Below are 27,779 nucleotides of genomic sequence, written 5' to 3'. Positions count from 1 at the left end.
ATCATAAGCAACAAAATCTAAAAGTTCTAAAATTTGATACAGGAAAGTTTGCTGATGAAAGAATTAAGAAAGATTACCAAATTAAACTGTCAAATAGATTTGAGGTTTTGCAGGATTTAAATGATGATGAAAATATAAATGAAACAGACGTAAACAAGAATTGGGAGCACATACGTAATGCAATAGAATCAGCAGCTAAGGAAAGTATAGGATACCATAAACCGAGAAAAAGTAAGCCATGGTTTGATAATGAATGTCATAATCTAATAGAAATAAGAAATCAGGCTAGACTTAGGTGGTTAAATAACTCGGATGATACAAATCTAAGCAATTATAATAGAATAAAGCGAGAAGTTAACCGCACGTTTAGAAGTAAAAAAAGAGATTACTTGAAAAGCAAAATTAACGAAATTGAAACAAACAGCAAAAATAAAAATATCAGAGATTTATATAAAGGTGTAAATGAATTTAGAAAGGGGTGGCAACCTAAAGTAAACTTGATAAAAGATAAAGACGGTGATTTTCTAGCTGACCCAAGCGATATTCTAAACAGATGGAAGAACTACTTTAATGACCTTTTAAATGTCCATGTAGGAGATAAATCAGAAGTGAATGAAGTACACACAGCAGAACCTTTAGTTCCAGAACCTAACTTGACTGAAGTTAAAGATGCTATTAAAAGGCTTAAGAATAACAAAGCACCTGGCATTGATTTAATACCAGCTGAGTTAATTAAATATGGTGGAAATTCATTAATATGTCAAATTCATAAATTAATTTGTTTAATATGGAATAAAGAAGAAATCCCTCAACAGTGGAAAGAATCCATAATTGTTCCTGTGTTTATAAAAGGTGATAAAATGAACTGCAATAATTACCGTGGAATTTCTCTACTCTCAACAACATACAAAATATTGTCTAACATTCTTTTAACAAGACTAACCCCATATGCTAATGAAATTATAGGTGATTATCAATGTGGATTTAAACGTAACAGATCAACTACAGATCAAATTTTTCACATCAGACAGACACTTGAAAAAAAGTGGGAATATAATCAAAATGTCCATCAGCTATTCATTGATTTCAAAAAAGCATATGATTCGGTCAAAAGAGATAAATTATATAATATATTAGTAGAGTATGGAATACCTAAGAAGCTTGTTAGTATGATAAAAATATGCACCAGTGAAACAGAAAGTAAAATTCGTGTGGGTAATAATATGTCTGACAAATTTATAATTCATGATGGGTTAAAACAAGGAGATTCATTATCTCCATTGCTCTTTAATTTTGCCTTGGAATATGCTGTTAGGAAAGTAAAAGAAACTAAAGAAGGACTAAAATTAAATGGTGTGACTCAGTTGTTAGCATATGCAGATGATGTAGACTTACTGGGGGATGATGTGAATACAATTAAGAATAATGCTAAAATATTTTTCAAAACTGCTAAAGAGATAGGTTTGGAAGTTAACAAAGAGAAAACTAAATATATGTTTACAGGCCGAAACCAAGTGTTAGGTAATAATCAAAATCTAATTATTGATAACAACTCGTTTGAACCAGTTTCCAAATTCAAATACTTAGGAGTAATATTAACAAATGAAAATTATATTAAAGAGGAAATAAAAAGTAGGCTTAATTCAGGAAATGCATGTTACTTCTCTCTTCATAAACTTTTGTCTTCTCGTTTAATATCTAAGAAACTAAAAGTTAAAATATACAAAACAGTAATTTTGCCTGTATTATTATATGGGTGTGAAACGTGGTCCCTTACATTGAAAGAGGAACATAAATTGAGAGTATTTGAAAATAAGATCCTTAGGAAAATCTTTGGACCTAAAAGGGATGAGGAAACAGGTGAGTGGAGAAGGTTACATAATTTAGAACTACATAATTTGTACTCATGTCCAGATATTATTAGAATAATTAAATCAAGAAGACTTAGGTGGGCAGGCCATGTGGCACGAATGGGAGAGGAAAGAGGAGTTTACAGGATTCTTGTTGGGAAACCAGATGGTAAGAGACCTGTAGGAAGGCCAAGACGAAGATGGAGGGACAACGTTGAGATGGACCTAAAGGATGGTAGGGATGGAAAGGAGTATATAGATCTTGCTCAAGATAGGGACAGATGGAAGGCCTGTGTTGCTGCAGCCATGAACCTTCGGGTTTAAGAAGGCTAGAGAGTTAGTTAGTTAAAAAAATATATATAAAATAATTAATTACCTAAAATTTTATTGTTTTGAGAAGAATCCTAAAAAAATTTTTGTATATATAAAACCTAAATTATAAAAATATAGATATAAATCAAAAATTTTTCCTGATTAAAAATAAAACGGAGAGTTTACTGATTATAAATACAAATATTTTGCTATTTTGAGTTATTATTTGAGAATTAGAAGTTGAGAGAAGAGATTTATTAAATAATTAATTTACCTAAAATTTTATTGTTTTTAGAAGAATCCTAAAAATATATTTTATATATATAAAACCCAAATTATAAAAATATAGATATAAAACCCAATTATAAAATATAGATATGAAACCCAATTATAACAAAATGAATAATCAAATTAAAAATCCAAACCAAGATATTTTATATCATGTTGTATATAATACAACACATGTAGATAATGAAGAATTAGATATTCCAAATTTTCTAGCTAAACTTAAACCTAGATTTAAAAATTTAATTTGTGATAAACTTAAACAATATTCTCTCAAATTATATTGTATTTTATCATCAAATTATATAAATCCTGGTAATAAAATAGAAAAATTTTATCATCAGACTCATGTGTTAAAATTATACTATAATGATACTAATAATTTAGATGATATTTATGATAGAATTTGTGAAGAACTTAAGTTACAACAACAACAGTTCGAAAAACAAGATTCAGGTTGGTCTCTTTGTGATACAAACCATGAACTTGAATTGAAAATAGCAAAAAATGCCCCTCTTGGAGGATCTGGTTATATTAAATTACCTAAAGAGATTGAAAACAAATTAGCTGTATTAAATATTCAAAATAATGATAATAAATGTTTCCTCTGGTGCATTATAGCATATTTTCATCCAGTTAAAAATCATACTGATCAGAAATATCGTGTCTCCCATTATAAAAAATTTGAAACAGAATTTAAAAAATCCATGTCAGGAATAAAATATCCAGTACAAATCTCAGATATTGAGAAATTTGAAAAGCAATATCAACAATACAATAAAAAATCAATAAATGTTCATGTTTATGGTTATGATATAAATAATAATATTTATCCACTCAGACACCATCCACCATCTGCTGGTGCACATATCATAAGATTATTATATGTTACAGAGAGAAATAAGAAACACTATTGTCTCATACAAAATCTAACAAAATTGGTGCATAATCAAATAACATTACATCATCTTAAAATTGCTATATGTGATAGATGCTTGTCAAAATTTTATGGAAGAGGTGACAAATCATGTGAACAGCAATTAGAGGAACATATTGAAAAATGTTATTATTATCCTCATGCAACTTACAAATTTCCATCCAAAAGTATAAAATTTTCTAAATATGAATCGCTGGTACAACATCCATTTGTAATCTATGCTGATTTTGAAACAATACAGATACCGATGCAAACATGTCTTCCCGATCCAAATGAATCATATACAACAAATATAGCTAACCATGAATCTTGTGGTTTTGTACTAAAATTAGTAAAAACTTATGAAGAAAATAATCCACAACAATTATTTATTTATAGAGGTAAAAATGCATCTCGAATATTTATTGAAAAACTTAGAGAGTGGGTAAAAGATTTTGCTCCAATTTTATATAATACAAAATTGATGAATAAACTTACACTAGAACAACATCAGAAACATTATGATACCAAACAATGCAAATATTGTAAAAATAATTTTAATTTATTTAATCCAAAAGTTAAACGCCATAACCATTTTAATGGAGAATATATTGAAACAATTTGCAATTCATGTAACTTGAAAATAAAGAAACCAAATTTTATTCCAGTATTTATTCATAATTTACAAAATTTTGATGCACATTTATTTATCAAAGAATTAGGATATGATACAGAAAATATTAATATTATACCACGCAGTAAAGATAAATATATTACCATAGAAAAAACTATCAGATTAGAAAATGGACAAATAATTAAACTTAGGTTTCTAGATTCATATCAGTTTCTATCTAGTAGTTTGGCAAATCTGGTGAAACAATTATCCGATGATGAATTTATTCACACAAGAAAATATTTTAATAATGTTAATATGGAATTGCTAAAAAGAAAAGGAGTTTACCCCTATCAATACATGGATAGTTTTGATAAATTTAATGAAACACAGTTACCACCGAAAAATAAATTTTATAACCATCTTCAGGATGAAGAATGTAGTGAAATAGATTATCAATATGCACAGACAATTTGGAATATATTAAATTGTAAAACAATGGGAGATTATCATGATATCTATTTAAAACTGGATGGTCTTTTGTTAGCTGATGTGTTCGAGATTTTTCGAAATCGTTGTTTCAAGAAATACAATTTGGATCCTGTTTTTATGTATACAACACCTGGTTTATCCTGGCAAGCTATGCTTTTAAATACAGAGGTTGAAATTGGTCTTGTTACCGATATCGAACAGTTCATGTTTGTTGAATCTGGTAAGCGTGGTGGTATAGTCCAGTGTCCTTTAAGATATGCAAAAGCAAATAATAAATATTTATCTAGAAATTATAATGCTAATAAAACATTTAAATATATTTTATATATTGACATGAACAATTTATATGGTTATGTCATGAATCAATCACTACCAATTGGCAATTACGAATGGATGACAGATACAGAACTTGAAGACAAAGATTTCTTAAAGTGGTCTGAAGATCATGCAAAAGGTTGTCTACTGGAAGTTGATTTGGAATATCCATCACATCTACATGACCGACACCATGGTTTTGCTATGGCACCAGTTTCTCAAAAAGTACCAGGTACAGAGGAAACAAAATTGATATTATCATTTGAAAATAAAAATAATTATGTACTTCATTATCGACTGTTACAGTATTATTTGAAACATGGTATGAAATTAACAAAAATCCATAAAGGGTTAAAATTTGATCAAGAAAGATGGTTAGCTCAATATATTGAGAAAAATACAAATAATCGAATACAAACAAATTCTAAAGTTGAAAAAAATCTTTATAAATTAATGAGTAATTCCATATATGGAAAATGTTTAGAGAACAAAAGAAATCGAGTGAGGTGTAATTTGGTGTCAGACCGAAAAAAACTTCTGAAACTTATTGCCGACCCCACATATAAAAGTTTTACAAAAATTACTAATAATCTAATTCTTATTAAAAGATCCAACACTAATATAATGTGTGATGCACCGATAGCTGTCGGTGTTACAGTTTTAGAATTATCAAAATTGGAAATGTATAAATTTCATTATGACGTTATGAAACCTAAATACAAAAATAGAATTAAAGTAGCTTATATGGATACTGATAGTTTTGTATATGAGATAGAAACAAATAATTTATACAATGACTTGTTCTCTATAAATAAATATTTTGATTTTAGCAATTATCCAGAAAATCATCCATTATACAATATTGAAAACCAGATGATCCCTGGGAAAATGAAAGATGAGGCAGCAGGGTCCATAATATCAGAATTTGCCGGACTCAGATCGAAAATGTATTGCATGAAAATGGATGGGGAAGAAAAAGAAATTAAAAAAGCTAAGGGTGTAAAACAGGCATGTACAAGAAAACTTGCAATAGATGATTTCAAACAATGTTTAAAAAATAAAAAAATAAAAATATACATGCCTGCCTACCATCTTACTAGTAAATTAGATGGTGTTTATACTACAATAGAAAATAAAATAGCTCTCGATGGGAATGATAATAAATTGCAAGTATTAAATTGCAATATCCATACTAGAGAATATGGACACTATAATACATTAAAAATTTGTTTTAAATGTTATAAATTCAAAAATTAACATAAATATTACAACAATTTAAAATTATTTTATTCTATTATATTTTTATTAAAATTATTCTATAAATTCAAAAATTAATGCAAATATTACATAATTTAATTTTTATAATTAATATTTTTTTTAAAATAATACAGCAACCTAACACTGTTCTATTATATTTTGTTCTATTTTATTCTATTCTGTTAAAATTGTTCTATCACTCTTTCATTTTTTACATCATATATGTATGATTTCTCTACAATTAAAATTGCACTACATATGGTATTTTCAGGTAAAGTTTCATGAAATTCACATATTAACTTAATATTAGTTCGATCATTGATAACCACCAATTTTCTTTTTGATGCATTTATTAAAAACATAGGTCTGTGAACTATGAACTCGTCTGGGTTATAATACATATCGATATTTCCTTCAGTTACTCTTTTAAATGCAGAATATGCTTCATATAATTTTAAATAATCTTGTTCTGTAATATTTAAATTGTAATTTTCACGTGGGAATACCTCATTCCTACCATTCTTAAGATATATATTTCTAATTTTACAGTTATCAAATTTGCTGCTATCTTTTTCCTGATTGTCATCTCTCCCTGTCTGAAACAATACGGCTACAAATTCTGGCATGTCATATTGTAGAGATTGGAACTGATTAGTAATGTCGTACTCGAAAAATTTACCCTCTACAGGTTTCTGTATGCATTGATATGTATAAAATTGTATTGGAATTTGAGGATTTTTCAAAATGTTGGATTTGTACTTGAGAGCATAATTCGATTATAGGCATGCGTAACTCCATAGACTGGATCACACATTTCGCAGCTTCGGGTAAACTAGCCTCATTGGCTGTTCCATCTGCATTTAAAGTTTTATATCTCATTATAGCATTATAATCATTGGGTGATCTGCGAAATATGACACTCAAACCACCTTTCCACATAATTTCTTTATAATCGGAGAAAAAACCAAATAGCAATCTCATGGGGAACAGTACTGTGTGACTTTTTGTCATAATTTTTGTTCCAGCTTCGAATCCACCTATTTTATAATATACACTTTCTGATTTTGATAATTTTAATGTTGCCACAGTAGTGGATGTAATTCCAGGATAATCAATTCTGTCAATAACTGTACCATGTTTCCTGACTTCAATTTGTGAGAACAAGAATGGAACAAAATTGTCTATAAGTTTTACATTAGCCCCAGGGAGGGGATATTCTTCACCATTACTTTGTTTTACAATATCAAATTTTATCTATGAGGATGAATAAATCCATCCCCGACAGAAATATCAAACTGACTAACTAACTAACTAAAACTAACTCTCTAGCCTTCTTAAACCCGAAGGTTCATGGCTGCAGCAACACAGGCCTTCCATCTGTTCCTATCTTGAGCAAGTTCTATATACTCTTTTCCATCCCTACCGATTTCCTTTAGGTCCATCTCAACGTTGTCCCTCCATCTTCGTCTTGGTCTTCCTACAGGTCTCTTACCATCAGGTTTCCCAACAAGAATCCTGTAAACTCCTCTTTCCTCTCCCATTCGTGCCACATGTCCTGCCCACCTAAGTCTTCTTGATTTAATTATTCTAATAATATCTGGACATGAGTACAAATTATGTAGTTCTAAATTATGTAACCTTCTCCACTCACCTGTCTCCTCATCCCTTTTAGGTCCAAAGATTTTCCTAAGGATTTTATTTTCAAATACTCTCAATTTATGTTCCTCTTTCAATGTAAGGGACCAAGTTTCACACCCATATAATACTACAGGCAAAATTACTGTTTTGTATATTTTAACTTTTAGTTTCTTAGATATTAAACGAGAAGACAAAAGTTTATGAAGAGAGAAGTAACATGCATTTCCTGAATTAAGCCTACTTTTTATTTCCTCTTTAATATAATTTTCATTTGTTAATATTACTCCTAAGTATTTGAATTTGGAAACTGGTTCAAACGAGTTGTTATCAATAATTAGATTTTGATTATTACCTAACACTTGGTTTCGGCCTGTAAGCATATATTTAGTTTTCTCTTTGTTAACTTCCAAACCTATCTCTTTAGCAGTTTTGAAAAATATTTTAGCATTATTCTTAATTGTATTCACATCATCCCCCAGTAAGTCTACATCATCTGCATATGCTAACAACTGAGTCACACCATTTAATTTTAGTCCTTCTTTAGTTTCTTTTACCTTCCTTACAGCATATTCTAAGGCAAAATTAAAGAGCAATGGAGATAATGCATCTCCTTGTTTTAACCCATCATGAATTGTAAATTTGTCAGACATATTATTACCCACACGAATTTTACTTTCTGTTTCACTGGTGCATATTTTTATCATACTAACAAGCTTCTTAGGTATTCCAAACTCTACTAATATATTATATAATTTATCTCTTTTGACCGAATCATATGCTTTTTTGAAATCAATGAATAGCTGATGGACATTTTGATTATATTCCCACTTTTTTTCAAGTGTCTGTCTGATGTGAAAAATTTGATCTGTAGTTGATGTGTTACGTTTAAATCCACATTGATAATCACCTATAATTTCATTAGCATATGGGGTTAGTCTTGTTAAAATAATGTTAGACAATATTTTGTATGTTGTTGAGAGTAGAGAAATTCCACGGTAATTATTGCAGTTCATTTTATCACCTTTTTTAAACACAGGAACAATTATGGATTCTTTCCACTGTTGAGGGATTTCTTCTTTATTCCATATTAAACAAATTAATTTATGAATTTGACATATTAATGAATTTCCACCATATTTAATTAACTCAGCTGGTATTAAATCAATGCCAGGTGCTTTGTTATTCTTTAGCCTTTTAATAGCATCTTTAACTTCCGTCAAGTTAGGTTCTGGAACTAAAGGTTCTGCTGTGTGGACTTCATTTACTTCTGATTTATCTCCTACATGAACATTTAAAAGGTCATTAAAGTAGTTCTTCCATCTATTTAGAATATCACATGGGTCAGCTAGAAAATCACCGTCTTTATCTTTTATCAAGTTTACTTTAGGTTGCCACCCCTTTCTAAATTCATTTACACCTTTATATAAATCTCTGATATTTTTATTTTTGCTGTTTGTTTCAATTTCGTCAATTTTGCTTTTCAAGTAATCTCTTTTTTTACTTCTAAACGTGCGGTTAACTTCTCGCTTTATTCTATTATAATTGCTTAGATTTGTATCATCCGAGTTATTTAACCATCTAAGTCTAGCCTGATTTCTTATTTCTATTAGATTATGACATTCATTATCAAACCACGGCTTACTTTTTCTTGGTTTATGGTATCCTATACTTTCTTTAGCTGCTGATTCTATTGCATTACGTATGTGCTCCCAATTCTTATTTACGTCTGTTTCATTTATATTTTCATCATCATTTAAATCCTGCAAAACATCAAATCTATTTGACAGTTTAATTTGGTAATCTTTCTTAATTCTTTCATCAACAAACTTTCCTGTATCAAATTTTATAACTTTTAGATTTTTTTGCTTATGATTTATCACTGAGAGTCTTTCTCTTAATTTAGCAATTACTAAATAATGGTCACTGGCACAGTCAGCACCTCTATGTGTACGAACGTCAATTATACTAGTATGCCTTCTCTTATCAATGAGAATATGATCTATCTGATTATGAGTTTTACCATCTGGAGAAGACCAGGTATATTTATGGATATCTTTATGTTTAAAAGTGGTACTTTTCACAATTAAATTCTTTGAGGTTGCAAAAGTAATCAATCTTATACCATTATCATTACTTAATTCATGAAGACTTTCTTTACCAATCGTGGGTTTAAATGTCTCTTCTTTGCCAATCTGTGCATTACAGTCACCTAACAGAATTTTCATATCATACTGAGAAAATTTATCAAAGACCTGTTCTAACTCTGTATAAAAATCATCTTTATTATTATCATCTTTATCTTCCGTTGGTGCATGTATGTTTATTAAAATAATTTTACACCACCTACCCTGTAAAACTGCATATGATATCCTATCATTAATAAATTCTACTGTTTTAAGAGCCGAGATAATTCTATTATTTATGAAAAAGCCTGTTCCAAAATTATGATTTTCAGTACCACCATAGAAAAAAGTATAATTTTTAGTTTTACAATTCCCTTCTCCTGGCCACCTAACTTCCTGGACAGCTACTACATCTAATTTATACTTCACTATCTCATTAACTGTACACTGAAATGCCCCAGGCCGGTAAAGGCTCAGAACATTCCAGGTGCCTAATTTAATATCCTTATTCCTAATGAAGATCTTATCCTTAGTCCAGGGACCTCCCAAAGTAGTCCCCACCCGGAGATCCGAACGGGGGACTATTTTACCTCCGGAATATTTTACCTTGGGAACATCCATGGCCTTATATTTCTGTTTCTTGACATGTCTTTTTACAGTGCAGAGTTGTCAGCTCTACGCCTAACCCCCAATATGAATGGAGGAACTACTACACAAGACAAACACAAACATATTAGACAGCACAATTACTACACAAGACGAACACAAACACATCAGACAGCATAACTACTACACAAGACACACACAAACACATCACAACTATAACACAATATAAACATACAAACACCACAACTACTACGCAATATAAACAAACAAACAAACAAACAAACACAAACACACACACACACACACACACACACACACACACACACACACACACATACACACACACACATACAAATCATTATTAACAGGAATGAGATGGAAAAAATAATTCTGCCCGACAAAAGCAGTAGGTAAGCAGAAAAAATTGTTCTATATGTACTTATAGATGTGAAAAAATTCAATTCATACAAAATACAAGTGTGCATCAAGTTGATATAAAAATTACACAATTCTAGAATTCCAAATACTCGTTTATACAGCGTATAGTACAATAAATAACATAAAACATAATTAACGTTGTACAAAGTAATAATTATACATATTTTTAAACGTTAATATAAAGTGATTTTTATAATATGAAATTAATAATTTCAATAAACATATAATCATATTGTGCGGATTCACAGGACCGTCACAAAGTATACCTAAGACATAGATAAAAATAAGTCCCCCCTCTAATAAAATCACAAACTGCACCGGTTTGATATCTAGGAAACATTTCATTTCACCTAGGAATATCAAGATGAGAGGAGCCGAGAATTGTCACAACCTCATCTAGTCTCCTGTGTGGTGAGAGTCTCGGTAACTAAATCGCGTGTTGCAATAAGTGAACAAAGAAGGAATGTGTGTTCGCGATGACTATTGTTGTTGTATGTATTTTCATTCCTTTATGAGAGCCTCCCCGGCGGCATAGTGGTAATCAAAGGGTCCCGGGTTCGATTCCTGGCGGAGGTACATTGCACAGTGGTTCGGATCCAACTGTAGGTCCAGTCCCCTATTAGCCTATCTGCGCATAAAGTGCGCATAAACATCAATTCAATTCATTGTTTTATGCCACTTTTTGACTATTCGCGACGATGATAGGATGGGATCTATAGAGTTAGCAAAGAAACACTTATGCCCATGCTGAGACTGGAACCCAGAATCTTCAGTGGAAAAAACGATAACTTACTGATTATTATATTTAATGTTGAGCATCTTCATATGATTCAAGCTCTTCAATAAGTTTCAATAACTGATACACTATTTAGTACATAATGATTACTCTATATTCACATATTGTTTTACCACTTTTGAATATTCACTTGTCATAGAAACTTTGAGTTATCAAACTGTACTTCCTTATTCGGTTGATTAAGATTAGCAAATGTCCTCCTGTTTGGAGGGAATGACTGTAACTCATAACTTTCGATATTTTCCATTGGTATTTATATATATAATTTTAAATATTAATTTCTATTATTGCAGTGGTCTTAGCACCGGCAAAATCGACTATCTCGTTTTTCTCATTTGTAATTCTTATCTCTATGTAATTAACTTTATCATAGTAAACAGGAAAATAGATTGGTGAGATTGGGGAATAAAAAATAGGTTCCATAAATTCAGAATTCGGTTTAAATGTAGCAATAATACCTGTTTCCTTGTGAGTACCAATTGAATTTTTTTCGGCTTTGATAATCATTCCTTTAGCAATATTACAGTGAACATTCAACGTCTTGATAGCTAGGAATTTCGGTATAAATTTACCTATGTGTCTAGTACCAGGTTCTAATTTTGAATTGTTCTCAAATCCTAGAAGTTCACCCATGTTAGATAGATCTACTGTTTCATTGGTGGATACAATCTCCACTCTGTGTGTTACAGAATTTTGAGATAGTAATACAGTGTTTGGAAGTTCAGATTGTAAAGTAGATAAATTATATTGTCCAGGAGGAATAATAATTTTCTCGTTACCTACAAATATACTGTTGTTGTATGAAGTTACATTCGGAATCAGATACATGCTGTAGAATGCTCTCAGAGCTATAGATTTTGGATATATAATATCATCGTGGAGATGCAGTTCCAAGATCGAAGTTTCACTAGAAAGATGAAAAATTCCCATACTTTATGTATAATACTGCTTTTTGAAAATCTTGTAATTTTATGTGTGGTATTTTATTTAATATTCTGAGCATCGTAATACAAATATGACCACATATAATTTGATCAAAATCTTGTATGCGCTGGTCGTTGTAATAAATATTACAATATTTTAAATAATTAACTAATTCTCTAGGTGGTCTCCCTCCAAAAGAATCAAAAATAAAAACATTGTTGTTTTGTTTATAATAACAGATCCAGTGGGTACCAATATTTTCGGACTTATCCAAATTGACCACACCACATTCTCGAGAGTGACTATTTTTAGGGAGAGAATCCGACATGAAAACTCCTCTGAAATGTTGAATTTTAAATATTTTAACTAAAGATTCAATGTCTTGGTTCGTGAGCGGCTTTTCTTTTTTTTTAATTTTCTGAGTACTTTGGATTTCACACCACTACCCCCTCGTAGGGGGCTCTCCATAGCCAGATTATGGCGTTTTTGTTCCTCTAATTCGGCTTTATTTTTTTTTTAATCGAGTACAGTTTTTGCAATAGCAGCACTGCCACCAGCTAAACTTCCCACGGCACCCAAAGCAGCTAGGATAGCAGGAATGCTGAATATGAATCCACCACTATGTGCTTTTTTTCTTATATTTTGCAATCGTTTTAATTGTGGTGTACTAAGTAATAACTTCATCCCATTTCCTTTGGATATACATTGTTTTTTTTTCTCCTGTTGTTTTTTAGTTAAAATTGAATTTACAATTTTTAAATTTTTGAGATCCCGATATGGAATTTGATATACTACTCCTTTCGGTTTCATATTTTTTTAAAATTATTTTTAAGGGTATTTATTTATATATTAACAAACTAAATTACTAACTAAAATTTACTAATTTTCTACAAACCCCACCCTAATTTTTGTTTTGTGTTCATAGCAATTGTTGTACCCAATGCTGCTATTTTCTCACCCAAAGAAGCATCTCTACTGGTTAATCTTCCAAATGCTGCATGCTCCAATTTTTGATCGGCTGCATGACGATTGTCGAGGTCTGTGTGTGTATTGTATGCAATATCATGATCTTTACAAGCGGCATCAAGTTGATTAATTCCCCTATCTCCTCTTTTTAATCGTTTATCAAGTTTGGTGCTCGGACCACAGTACTGGTAACCAGGTACATGTAATTCGAATGGAAGTTTATTTATAATATCATTAACCAAACCTCGACCTTCTGATGCATTCCAGAATTTAGGAGGTAGAGTATTGATAATTTTAATTAAGTATCCTATACCTTTTGGATCATTTACAATAAAATTGGCTAATTTATCACTGATCATGTTTACAATACCTATTTTTTCATTATAGAAATTATTGTTCCCAGCATTTTCTTCTCCGGCTATAACCAGCAATCTATCTATGAGTTTTCTCACATCATCCACCCAGACAAACTCTTTAGGTAAAGTATTATATTGTTTGATACCACTACCGGTTTTAAGTTGGTTCCAGATCGGTTTAATTAGATTTTTGTATTTGTCGCCACTGCTCGATTTAACTCTATTCTGACTGGCATCATTATTTTGGTATAGAGCATCGGACAATATCAAAATTTCGGAGTAACTCTGGTAATCTTCATCTGTGTAATCTTTAGGGTGTTTCTTGGTAATCAGTTCCCACAACCCTATAGTTCCCGGGTATCTCGACCAACTATTTTTTTCACCCAAATTTATTTTCACATCATCGCCTTGAAATGTTACTCTAGATTTCCCAATTTTCCATACTACACCTTCATTTGGTTCCATGGTCGGATACAATCCAAACACTTCATCTTTTTCAAATTTTCCAGTACTTAGGTAATCTCTTGCCAGAGGATCCAACTCAATTTTCTCAGGTTCACCTATAGTTTTAATAGGCGGCTGTTGTAGTGTTAGGGGAGTATGGATACTAGATAATGGTGTAGGAGGAAAATCTGTATAATTTTTAGAAGTAAGAGGTACCAATTCATTTATGAGATTTTTATTTTGTTCTGTGACACCTTTAATTTCTTTACCAAGACCACTGATTGCATCTATAATTGGTTGATCTTGACGTTTGTGTTGTTCATAGAATCCTCGATTTTCTGATTTCCAACCTTTGAATCGTTTGGTGAGGTACTCACGTAATTTAGAATTGTCTTCTATTTTGTGTTTTGTCATTTTTTTGATTAGAGGTTATTTTTATAACGTTTTAACGTTTTTTATATCGATTTAACGTTCATAAAATCGTTGATTTTGTTTCTATATTTTCCATTGTTAGGTTTTCTAGTCATGTCGATTGTAACAAATCCAAAATCATAATCGTTCCAACAGGATGAACAAAATTTGGAAAATTGGTCGTAATTTAAATCTCCCCCCACATAATCATCATGAACATGTTTAAGGTTAGTGTGATCTTGACGAAACAAACATATTAAATTTGAATTATCCCTCAGTAACTGTTTGGGAATCTTAGAATATGTTTGAGCCAAATAAAAACAATCTATTCCTCTGTGTCGACCTTGAGTGAAGAAATTTCGAATTAAATTTTGATTTTCCAGAATCACATCATCGAATACCACAACAGAATTTTCTAAACAGTGGTCGAGAGGTTTAATTTCTGATCCAAATGTGGCTATACCCAGTCCCTTATACAATTTCATGAGTTGCTGGTATTTTGGTTGTTCTAAACTTTTTGAGAATACATACAGGTGCCTATTTTTCCAGTCTAACCAATTAGGCGCAAGCAAGAAATTATCTACCAGCAGTGTAGTTTTACCACAACCGGATGGGCCTACAATAAGACACCTAATATTGTCTGGTAACAACTCACCATTTTTTTTACTAGTTTCTACTAACTCTGGCAAACGTTGCACAACGTTCCAAGTTGGTATCATAGAATCACCTGGTTTGCCTCTATCCAACTTTTTTCTGGCAATCCTAGCCATTTTACATACAATTTGTTATTCTTTTTCTTTAATATTTTTTCAATAAGATATGTATCTGGATATTTTGTTTTACTGAGTTCCTCTTCATAAAATCTTCCTTTCAGTATTTTATTATAATTATCTTTTAATATATAAGTATACCTGTTGCCTGGTAAAACTCGAACCACTGTAAACAATTCGGTGCTCCAATTTTTTGTGTAACTTTTCTCAAATAAATGCTTAAATTTACTAACTCGCACCTTATCTCCGTTTTTAAATCTGGGTTTCTCTGTTGTGTATTTATACTTATGACAGTAAACAGTAGAAATCAATCGTTGTTCATCAGATTTAGTTACCTCGGCAGGTTTCATATGTATGGTTCTATGCATGGAATTATTGTAATTATGTACTAGGTCAGGTAAAATTTCTACCCATTTATAGTTACCCTGTAGAGTAAATTGTTTGCACATGCGATTTTTTAATGTTCTGTTGAATCGTTCTACTATACTTGCTTTAAGATCACTGTATGTAGAATAATGTTTAATATTATGTTGATTCATTAATTTGGTAAATGTGGAATTGTAAAATTCTTTTCCTCTATCTGTGTGCAAATAATTCGGTATCCTACCTTGCTCGAAAATAAATTTGAAAGCTTCAGCGACACAAGTTGCTGTTTTAGATTTTATAGGAATTGCCCATGCATATTTGCTAAATGTATCTATTAAGGTAAGTAAATATTTGTAACCATGATTTATCTTATGTAAATTTTTTAAAACCCCCGTAGACATTTCTATCAGATCACCCTCCCACAGATCATCTATGCTTTTTGTTACCACAGATAATCGTTTGTAATTACGACGGGCTGGTCTGTGTAATTCATTAACTATACCTTGTCTAGACATCTAGTGCGAAGAGAAAATATTACATAAAATGGATTAACCTCAGGGTATAATTGTTTTATGTCAAAAATTAATTTATCACCAGTTTCAATATGAAAAAGCGATAATTGTTCATCCTCATGTATTTTATATTTGTTGGCAGATTCATCCCAGTATGCTATAGGTATTTGAACTGCTTTGTGTATACCATCTTTTCTTATTATAGTAAATTTGGGAACTTCGACATGTTTTATATTATTTAGAAATCTAAACTTCAAAAATCTAAGTTGGCCATCAACAAAAAATTCGTGTGCCTGTGCGTACGGGTATAATTTGTAAACATTACCTGCATTAACATATGTCCAGTGCCCTCGAGTGTTTGGAATACTTTGCAACCTAACAATTTCCATAGAATAAAACTGACGAGAATCTGCATCGTCTAATCTGCTTAATACCGGTTCCAGGTGTTCGCTGATAGTACGAACCAACTCATCGTAACCCGGTTTAATTTTCACTTCCACATATACCTGTTTGAATTGTTCTTTCAAATCATGCAATTGATTGGCGAAATTCGATAAGTTCGATTCTTGTGCTGCTTCAATGGTGCTAATTTGCACCTTAATATTCGAGATAATCTGCTGTAAACTTTCTACTAGTTTCAATTTTGAACTCTGGCTAGCGAGATCGTGTACTTGATTTCTGATGTCCATAAATAATAAGTTTAGTTCATTGATTATTTGGTTGGTGGGAAGATTAGCAACAGTTTCTTTGATTTGTGCAATTTCCCCCTGAATATTTTTAATATCTTCAGATTTGAGTATTCGATTTACTACTCTCTTCATGGCTCTTATTTCCTGTGAAGTAGGCAACCCTGCTACAGTATTCTGAAGTGTGGTCAGAGATAATTTTACAGCATCCAGTTCGGTTGCATCTGCAACAGTTTTCAAAATTTCTTGCAGTTGGGTTATGTCATCTTGAGTAGGCGTAGATTGCTGCAGTGTTTCTAACTTATTCTGTATGTCATCTATGAGATGGTGGAAATGAGATAATTCAGATTCGGTATTGAGATTTTCTAATTTAGCAACTTGTTGTTGTACTAGGGCTAAAGTTTCGGTGATACCTGGCAATTTTGATTCCAGAGTTTCCTGTACAGTAATTAATTCATTTTTCATAGTTTTAAGAGTATCTTCGATGTGAGCTATGGTTGCTTGTATCTTACCAAAATCCTCAAAAGTTTCCAGCTGCAATTTAATGTTTGTTACACTACGAGCAATGGCATTGAGTTCAGTAGATGAAGGCAAATTATGAATAAAATCTTCCAATGTTTGAAGTTTGGTTTGAACTTCGGTTATGGCTGAATGCAGTTCATCTGTCTGAAGTTCTATTTTAATATTTTCCAGTGTAGGAATCTCGAAAGATTGAAACTGTTCTCGTAATTTGGTAATACTCGCATTTACTTGTTCAAATTCCTCTTGAGTTTTGATACCCTGAACAATGGTTTGCAGTTCGGTGCGAATACTATTCGCTTGCTCGTTTAATTGCTGTTTCAATTGTTCGGTATTGGTTATCTGCATTTGTCGAAATTTATCGAGTTCATTTTTTAATTTGGCTACACTTTCCTCCAAGTTTTGAAGATTGTCTATTGAGGCTAAATTGTTTTTTTTTTCCAGTAGAGATTTGAGTTCTCCATCAATTTTCACTATGGGGTCAATCAGTTGAGTTTGAAGATTTGTGATTTCTGCTTGTATATTCACATTTAATGAATTTTGTAAAATTAATAAATCTGATTTAAGTTTTTTTAGACGTTCATCTAATCTAGCAATATCATTGGAATTATCCGGTATTTCCTGTCTTCTCCTGTTCCCAAATATGTCCATAATATATTTGTTATTTTATTTATTTATTATTATTTTGTTTTCGGTATTTTATATATTTCATAAATTTATAGATTCATAGATTATTCTTATTTCGACGAAGAGAGGAATTAATTTATTATACTCCCCAATTGTTTCAGCATACAGGAATTCACCTGCTTGCACTTCGTATGTTGTGTCGGGACTAATTGCATTATGCTTAATTCTATACAAATTCCGACCTATGTGTACAAGTGCTGCATTGGATGGAGAGATACTTATTTGCATTTTCCCACTGACAGGAATTTTATATGATGGTTTGTTATTATTGAATACATGTAATTGTTTCCCTGTGTCTTCATCAATTTGGTACCAGATACTATTTAGATGAATGATGACCAAACTTCTCAGTTTACTAAGAATATTTTTTATAATATCCATGTTGACTGGAATTTTCTCTATTTGTTGAATATGTTGTTTCTTAAACCCAAACACATTCATTGGCATAATTAGAAAATATTTATATGGTTATTTTATTAATATATTTGCATGAAATATGTTGAGGTTTAGGATTCTTCTCAAAACTATAAAATTTTAGATAATTAATTATTTTAACAAACCTCTTCTCTCAACTTCCTAACAGTATAAGAAATAAAAATTAGTACACATATGGTGATATAGAGATATACAAATACAGAATCTTCGGTTCAGATCTGAACCGAATAGATGCTGGGGTATTTTGCTAAAATTTGTAATAATTTATAAGTAGACCGGAAGTAGACCGGAAGTAAACCGGAAGTAACTTAGCACTTATTTTTAACTTAGCACTTCGCTTTAATTATTGAAAAATAAAATTTTAGCAAAAGTTATAGAGGGATTTTCAAAAATTAGCAATTTTGCACTATGAAAATTGGAATTTGAGCTTTGACTTTTTTTTTTGCACTTGTATTGTGTCACTTTTGTAACAGTCAAAGTTCGATTTTGAGTATATTACTGTATAGGTATACACAATAAAAGTAAACCAAAATTTCGGGGGTGGCTTAGAACAAAGAGTTTACCCTACTCAAAACGGTACAGATGAGCTAATGCAATGACGAAATAAAGTATCTGCGCTCTGGACCCCACGGTTGCCTGACCTCAACCCAATTGGAACATTTGAAATGTGATGTGTATGCTGTGAAAATCTTTGATCTGGGTCATCTCCGGGATAGAACGGCAACGGCTTCTCTGGATCCTCACATTTTGAATAGAAATCAAGGAAACATGTTGCGGAAGTGCGTTGAGACTCGTGGCGAACATGTGGATCACTGTTCATCAGTTTTCCCTTTAGTTTCAAACTTTATGGTCACCCTGTGTGTGTGTGTGTGTGTGCATAAAACCAATAGTTAATGGTTATATAATGAAATACTCTGAAAGTTACAGCTATGCCTTACATCCTGAGTGTTCGACATACGCGGACTTTGCCGACGTTCACGCTTTTCAACGAGTCCATCTATGCAAAGATTCCATCAGTGTGCTGACTTCCAGACATCATGTGGTGCAGAAGATCCTTATCTGTCAGTGCTGAAGTCCGCTTCTGCAGCCGATGCTGCCACCAAGTCTGACGATGCAGACGGCGACGTTCTCGTTCACCTTCTGCCAGCTGCGCTATCAATCCCACTACTGGTGCTTGGCGTTTCTCGTCCCGTCCCTTTCGCTGAGAAGAAGTCATCCTAACGCGGCTTCGAATCGGACACAGCCGTCACACACATTGTCATTTGCTGCAAGGGAAATGCAACGTTGTTTTTTTAAGTGTTTTAAACACTTTCTTCTCGGATGTACCGATTTTAATCACCTCAGACAGTCTTTTAACCTTCCCAACGATTTGATGTTAGGAGACGATTACATTGTTTATAGTATTTTGAGAAGAGCAGACCTCCTCCATTGTTTCTGACGTAGCTTTAAATTATCCTTACCTTTCTTAATGCGTTGTGTTTGTCCCATGCAGTGGGACGACCTGCATTTTTAACTTTTCTCAAGGGGCTCTTTACGTCCCTCTTTTAACCCAAAAGGTAAAGAGTTTTAGATAAGGGAATTTTCCCCCGCATACACTGCAGACTACAAAATGGCCGTACGTGCACCCAAAACTTTTACATCAATCAATCAATCAATGACATACGGGAAATACACGATTACGATGTATGTACATTACAGTTTATCATTATATTTTACAGACAGAGAAAACTAGGTTTATACAGAAAACCGAACATGTTAGGCAAGATTGAAACTCAAGAGATTTAAGTCCAAAATTGAAACAGCATATAAAAGGAAGCAGAATTAAGAACTTGTTGTTTCCCAATGTAATTATCTCCTATTTCCTTTCAGACCTCGCCACTGACAAATATGAGAAGTGTAGCAGCAGAGACCTGAACTGTTCCTCTGACGAAGACCAATCATTTACGGACGAGACGTTGTGTGCCTCCAATGGAGTGACGTACAAATCATGGAGGGAGTATCAATGCGCGGACATCGACGACAATTGTAAGTTTAAAACTTTAAATCTCTCACGGGCAGCGTAAAAAAACAATGAAATGGAAAGTACATTTAATATTTTGTTACACTATGTGGCGCTAGCATACGCAGGATATTTTCCCCTTTCGCACCATTGTCGTGCTAATAGGGCATTTATTACATTACAGGAGTTATATTATACTAGAATTAGGCTAAGTAGCTAGACCTGATCATTTTTATTGTATTAACTCGTATATTTGTATTTGTATTTCTTCTGCCCTTGTACTAAATGGTTTACTGCTTTACTCATATGCACGTTAAACTGACCTGTTTAATGCATACAAACTTTAAAGTAAGCGCGCAGTGGAAATTTCCGCCTAAAAGGTCTACTTATTTGCTATGGGGCAGCTATTATATTAGAAAGTACAGATAGAACACTTTTCCAACTTATGCGAGTTTATTCACATAATGTGCAAGCACAATTAGACTACAATAACGAAAGATTGTTCGAGGATAAACTCGCTGAAATGAACCTTGTCGTATCACTTGGCCAGTTTGATGGGTATTAGTTTGACTAATTAATAATAATGAACTAAATATGTTGAGTTACTGTCAAGTCACTTCTCCATGTAGTATAGACGAGAAAGATGAACAAAATATAATTTGAGTGCGTGAGTGCAAGTTCAAACTTAAAGCATTACGGAAAGTACTTATCCTTCTCCTCCATATCGTGGTTCCTCGGACACCATCCCAAAGTGTCTACTTAGAGGAAGCCAACTTCTTCTCCCTGGGTCAGAATCCAAAATGCGCTGCCTGAAGGGCTGCGAGTTCGCACCGAGGCTTCCTTGTTACGTCATTGCGTAACCGATTCTATTGACCTCTGGTGGCAACATTAAGAATGATTCCATCAATCTGGCACAAATGAACAAAATGACAGCTCCGCGCGCACTACGGTCCATAAGCTCCATACTCAATATATTTGTTGTATATTGAACCTGGTATTGCGACGGTTACCCACCCGAATACTGTCCAGCAAAAACGCTGCTTGACTCGTGTTCCATTGAACGGTTGTAGTATGTATTGTCTTATGCGATTTACTACTTCGTGTATTTGTTACTTTTTAGTTAATCCAGTCTTGGAAGTTTATAAATCCGCCGATCCCATTGACCGATGTTACCGATGGTTGGGTTGACATGATGTGGCTGTTCGACCAAAACTTAAACCTTTCGCGTTACAGTTTTCTTGCAAACGTTTCTTGGTCCAGTATTTCGCGAATTTGCGTGTTGGGGACAAATAGGTCGGCTCCAGATATTTTGTACACTTTGTAGTGTTCTTTGGTATGAAGGTGCGATATGCTGCCAGACCCCGCTTGCATAAGTCAGCGATGTTCAGATTAGCACATTGAAAAGCGTCGTTCTGTTCCTAGTTGTTAATGTGGCATTTTTAAACAATTATAGAGCTGTCCAAGACGCGTGTTTCCCGTAAATGCAAACTTTTTGATGTCTTGCTTCATCTAGCGGCAGTGGCGTGCCCAGGATTTTCGAAAGGGAGATGTTATGTATACTTTTTCTTGGTAGTCAGCCCTCATCTTGTCATATTTTCCTACCTTTGACGTTTTTTTTTATGAATACTGGACGAAAGGGAGGGTTATAACCCCATCAACCCCCCTTGGGCACGCCACTGTCTAGCAGTAATCCTAAATAGGTTGTTTTTGTTTCCTACCAGGATACATCTTATGGCCTATATAAGTAGAGCAACAATGATATTACGTAATTTGGATTATCTACTGCTAGTCAAACTCTATGGAACTTGTACCAGTATGTGCGTATGTATTTTCTTTCTTTTCCTTTAGTGTTCATCCTAGACTGGAGCGCCGAATGTTCAGAAGAGAACACGCCGTGCAAAATGTACGAAAGAGACAATTGGCAAAGGGAGAACACGGACCCCATTTGTGGAAATGACGGGCGCACCTATGTGAACAAAGTGGCATTTGCTTGTGCAGTGCAACTAAATTCAGGTAATTACTATTCATTTCAAGTAATTTAATGTAATTTTAGCACAGCTTCTTTTAAAGAAGGAAATATACGTACACTCATTTTATGTTCTTTAGAGTAGATTCAGTGCTTGTGAATATAGAAATTGCATTTTAGGAACACTTCAGAACAGTGGCAACGATTGGGGGGCCGTTCCCCCCCCCCCACACATTTTTTGCCACTTTTGATCCCGCATTATGCTAAACCTTATCTACCAAGGGCAAGTAAACTGTCCTTGCCCCCCCTTAAGTTTTCGCATCTTGCCCCCACCCCCAGTTTTGAAACCCAATCGCCGCCACTGCTTCAGAACTATCAGTAAATTTTATTATAATAGCAGCAGCTACAACCGTATTTTAGGCACATTTGTAAACACCAACCAGTATGTCACTAATAAAAAGTGATTATATATAGTTCAGTGATCGTAATTTTTAAAGTAAAGATTTGAGATGACAATGTTGTTTACACATGAAATCTAGTTTTATCGAAAGCCATATCCAGTAATGATACTTCAATAAAATAATAATTTAATTTAATGAAAATATTTCAATATTAAAGACTATTGTATAGCAAAACTGCAGCACTAGGCTAGGTTACAAGCAAATTGTCCATCACTATGTTTATTCTATTCTTTTTACTTAACGAGAGCTTTTAGAATTGAAATAAACAAGCTGCTGTCAAGATCTACACATTCATGGATTATAACCCCATTAAGCCTTGTTTCCATGATATGAAAAGCTCAATATGCTGACCAAGGCAGAAATTTATTTTATTTTAAAACATAAAGTAAACGTAACGTTTCAATCTTCTAGCAAGGTCGTCTTCAGGCTCTGTACCAAGTACAACTGAAACAAGGTACAAAACAGGACGATATATATCCACAAAACTTACTCCCCTCCACACACAAGGCTATTAGAAAGTTGATTTCATGGAACATTCCAGCAGGTGGCCTTCCCTTGTCAAGTGTACTTTCACCTGACACGCGATTTAGCTAAATATTTCCTTTCATCTGGAAAGAGGTTGGACTCTTTCTCTCACGTTATTTTTCCATTCTTTGTTTATCTTCTGTTCCCCATTCCAGTTCATTGTGTCTTCTTCACCTTTCTATTCTATTTCCTTGGCCTCCTTCCATTTTCTCACTAGAATTCTCTTATCCCTTCCTATCTGCTTAGCCTCATCCCACTCTATCTCATGTCCTGTTTCTCTCGTGTATTTAAATATCGCATTTCTCTCTATTTTTTTACATTCATGGACAAAATGCAGAACAATGCTTAAGCATCCCACTGTACTGTGTATACATTTTGTCTATTTCATTTGTATCTCTATTCTTCTATTTTCTCCAATAAGTTTTTAAAATATTTCAGTATTCCATATTATAAATAAAGATCCCAAAATATGTCAATTGACACAAATGTGTTTGCTTCAGTAGGCTAACACATTGAAGTGCATGTACAGGTTGTTTATATAAAAAAGGTAACAAACTCAGCACTCGAACTATGTTCAGTTATCTTTTTTAAAGACCATGTACTGCTATTTCGTGCATCAAAATACACGTAGAAATACATGAAAGTTAATTTGTATCAGTTACTGATTCGTTTGACGCACTAAAAATGCATGAATTGAAAAGATCAGACAGGATCATATCAAAGAAACGAAAATTGCACCTTGTATGTTGTAATTTGACGCTGAGGCTGTAACCTGTAAGACAGTACGTTAACTTCAGTTTCAGACAAATCAATTAACAGAGAAAAATAATAATAAAAGCTGTAATAACTTTTGTACATTTTAAAAATTTAATCATGATGTATTTTTATTATCTCTCCCAAGATCTCCAGAGAAAATACTACGGACAATGCATAGAATAATGCACGAAGAAATAGTATAGGAAACGACAAGGAAGGTAAAGATGAAACTAGAGAAGATAAGCTATGTTGATTACATGCACAGGAAACGATGAATGCAGTCAAGTATAAAGATGTAATGTAATTATATCCACTAAATGAAATAAATTGTAAAATCCATAATGAAGTTTAAGGAAAGATTTATTATTCTCACTGTATTTTTCACACACATACACATTGACATTTAATGTGAACATGAACCTAACTAACCAAAGATTTATGGCTGCAGCATAACAAGCCTTCCATCTGCCTGTATCCTGGGCAAGATCAAGCCTATCTTTTCCATCCTTACCAAGTACGTATTTAGGGGGATCCGGGGGTCAGGATCCCCCGAAAGATTTATCAAGTACTAAAGTTAAATAATGAAGAAATATTCGTTTAACCGTTGTATTATAATTTCCTCTTAACTTATTGCAAGACAAGGATTATATTGGGATCATACAGCTTTGAATGACACGAAGGGCGTATTTCGGGGGTCTGCCCCCCAACCCAACCCGAAAGACTTATTAAGTACGAAAATTAAATAATGAAAATATACTCGTTTAGCATTTGTTGTATAATTTCCTCTGTACTCATTGGAAGACAAGGATTATATTGGGATCATACGTCTTTGAAGGACAGGAAGGACGTATTTAAGGGGGTATAGGGGCCCGGACTCCCCGAAAGACTTACAAAGTACTAAAATTAAGTATTGAAAATATTAGCATTTGTTGCGGTTATTATTATCAATTTCCTCTGAACTTTTTAGAAGGCAAAGATTATATTGGGATCATGCGACTTTGAATGACAATACAAAGAAGATTTATGTACACTACTAGTCAAAATAATATGCATAAAATTTTAATCGGAAACTTACTTTTCTTCAACTGCAACTGCATGTAACATCATTTTTGTTATTCGATAAATATTCAATTATTCATCTATTTGACATTAATTTCATTGCCAGGTCACGTGGTTTTATGTACGTTATTCCGATCTTAACTACAGATGTGCTATTATACCTCTATTCTTATACAGTATTTTTACTTAATCGTGTAATAATAATATTATTTTTTTATCCGTTTGACGATATTTAGTGTACTGTTGTTAAGTCGTTTTCCAACCGATATATCAATGCTTGAAAATTTTAACGGTTAAATATTGTTCAAAATACTGATTGGGTGAGCTCATTAGAAGCATCGATTTATCAGAGTTTTCCTTCAAGATATTCAACAGTTGAATCTGAACATTAATGTACTTCTTACGTAACACAAGAAATACAATTCTGTACAATATTGTTGCCGAACAAATGCAAACTTCAAATCTTGCATGATAATTATTAATCATACCACCTCGAAAGTATCACGTGGCATTTTGCGGATCCTGCGAAAGTGCCGGTACCGTTGAACAAAATACAACCGATACTTTCCGATACCGATACATCGACATCGGCTCAGCCAGAATATAAATACATATAAAATTATGAATATATATAATTAAATTATAAATATATAAAAAATTAAATTATATATGAATAAATTATATATATCTTCGCTGCAAGCATCGACCAACCGAACCACGAACCGCTGCTTATAACCCCTCCACGTCCATTTAGGTACGCCGCTGGAAGCAAATTCGGATACAAAATAAGTTCTCTTGACCAAAATTCGAAATGTAGAAAGCAGAAACTAACATGCACAGCGCACGAAGTTCAAACTTTTGCTGTAAGATGGCTCTGACTGTTACTGTCTTTCAGCGACCTCTCTCGCGATTTCCAGGAACTAACTACAGGGCCTCTAAAATGTAAAATACCTTATTTGTTCTAACGTCCTTCGTTTGCTCCATCTAAATCTAGGAGTATAGTGCATCAAATTGCAGACGTAATAGCCTATTAGGCGAACTGTCTATCATTAGGTCTGCTTTCCGAAGATTCGATTTGATTTCTTTATGGTTTTAAGTCCACTTTATGCACAGAAAGGCTAATCGAGACTGGACCTACAGTATAAAGTGCAAGCCAAAACACTGTTGTGTGCCACCACCGGGTATCGATGACCCCTTCATTACAAGGCGACGATGTTACCACTACGCCATCGGAGAGGCCCTGCTTCCCGAAGAGAAGGAAGAGAAGAAAAGAAGATAAGTGATGAAAATATAGGAAACAAAAGAGTTGAATGAGTGAGAAGATAAGACAGAGCAAAGAACGGAAGAAAGTCAAGTGAGATGAGGGAAGAGAATGGCAGAATGAGTAGAGAAGAAAAAGAAAAGACGAATGGAGAGAACAGAACAGAAAGGAAGGGAACAGTAGAGAACAGAAGGAGGGAGAAGAGAAGGGAAGGGATGGGAAGAGAAGAGAAGGGAAGGGAACAGTAGAGAACAGAAGGAGGGAGATGAGAAGGGAATAAAGAAGAAGGGAGGGAAGAGTAGAGAACAGATGGAGGGTGAAGAGAAGAGCAGGGAATGGAAAAGGGAAGGGAAGATTAGAGAACAGAAGGAGGGATAAGAGAAGAGAAGAGAAGGGAAGGGAAGGGAAGAGAAGAGAAGAGAAGGGATGGGAAGAGTAGAGAACAGAAGGATGGAGAAGAGAAAAGAAGGAAATGGAGAAGAATGGAAGGGAAGAGTAGAGAACAGAAGGAAGGAGAAGAGAACAGAACAGAAGGAAGGAAGGAGAAGAGACGAAAAGAGGAGGGAATAGAGAAAATAAGGGAAGAGAAGAGAATTAATGGAGGGAGAAGAAAAGAGAAGGCAATGGAGAAAAGGGGAACGAAGAGAAGGCAATGGAGAAAAGGGGAGGGAAGAGAAGGGAAAAGAAGAGTAGAGAACAGAAGGAGGGAGTAGAGAAGAGAAGGGAAAAGAAGGGAAGAGAAGAGAAGGGAATAGTAGAGAACAGAAGCAGGGAGAAGAGAAGAGAAGGAAATAAAGAAGAAAGGAAAGGAAGTGAATAGTAGAGAACAGAAGGAGGGAGAAGGGGAGGGAATGGAGAACAAGGGAAGAGAAGAGAATTGAATGGAGAAGAAGGGAGGAGAAGAGAAGGGAAGTGAAGGGAAGAGTAGAGAACAGAAGGAGGGAGAAGAGAAGAGAAGGGATAGATAATGAAGAGAAGAAAAGGGAAGATGGGTGAAGTGAAGAGAATGGCAAGGAAGAGGAGTGAAGAGAACGG

The 27,779-nt window shown here is 33.4% G+C and overlaps 1 protein-coding gene across 1 annotated transcript in view; it reads left to right on the top strand.

Moving 5' to 3' along the window:
- The window catches only part of LOC145996458 (serine protease inhibitor dipetalogastin-like), a 28,233-nt gene extending 3,477 nt beyond the window's left edge, over positions 1–24,756 (top strand). Inside the window, exons 3-5 of the mRNA XM_083132949.1 lie at positions 20,587–20,742; positions 22,565–22,729; positions 24,570–24,756. Coding sequence (XP_082989075.1) covers positions 20,587–20,742; positions 22,565–22,729; positions 24,570–24,607 — 359 coding nt within the window. The 3' untranslated portion in view covers positions 24,608–24,756. The remainder of the gene's footprint in view (positions 1–20,586; positions 20,743–22,564; positions 22,730–24,569) is intronic.
- Positions 24,757–27,779: the final 3,023 nt, after the last annotated feature.

Source organism: Lepisma saccharinum, chromosome 12, assembly GCF_977018435.1.
Source record: "Lepisma saccharinum chromosome 12, izLepSacc3.1, whole genome shotgun sequence".
NCBI classification, from domain to species: Eukaryota; Metazoa; Arthropoda; class Insecta; order Zygentoma; family Lepismatidae; genus Lepisma; species Lepisma saccharinum.
Note: the sequence above shows the minus strand (reverse complement) of the source record. Positions and strands in the feature narration are given on the sequence as shown.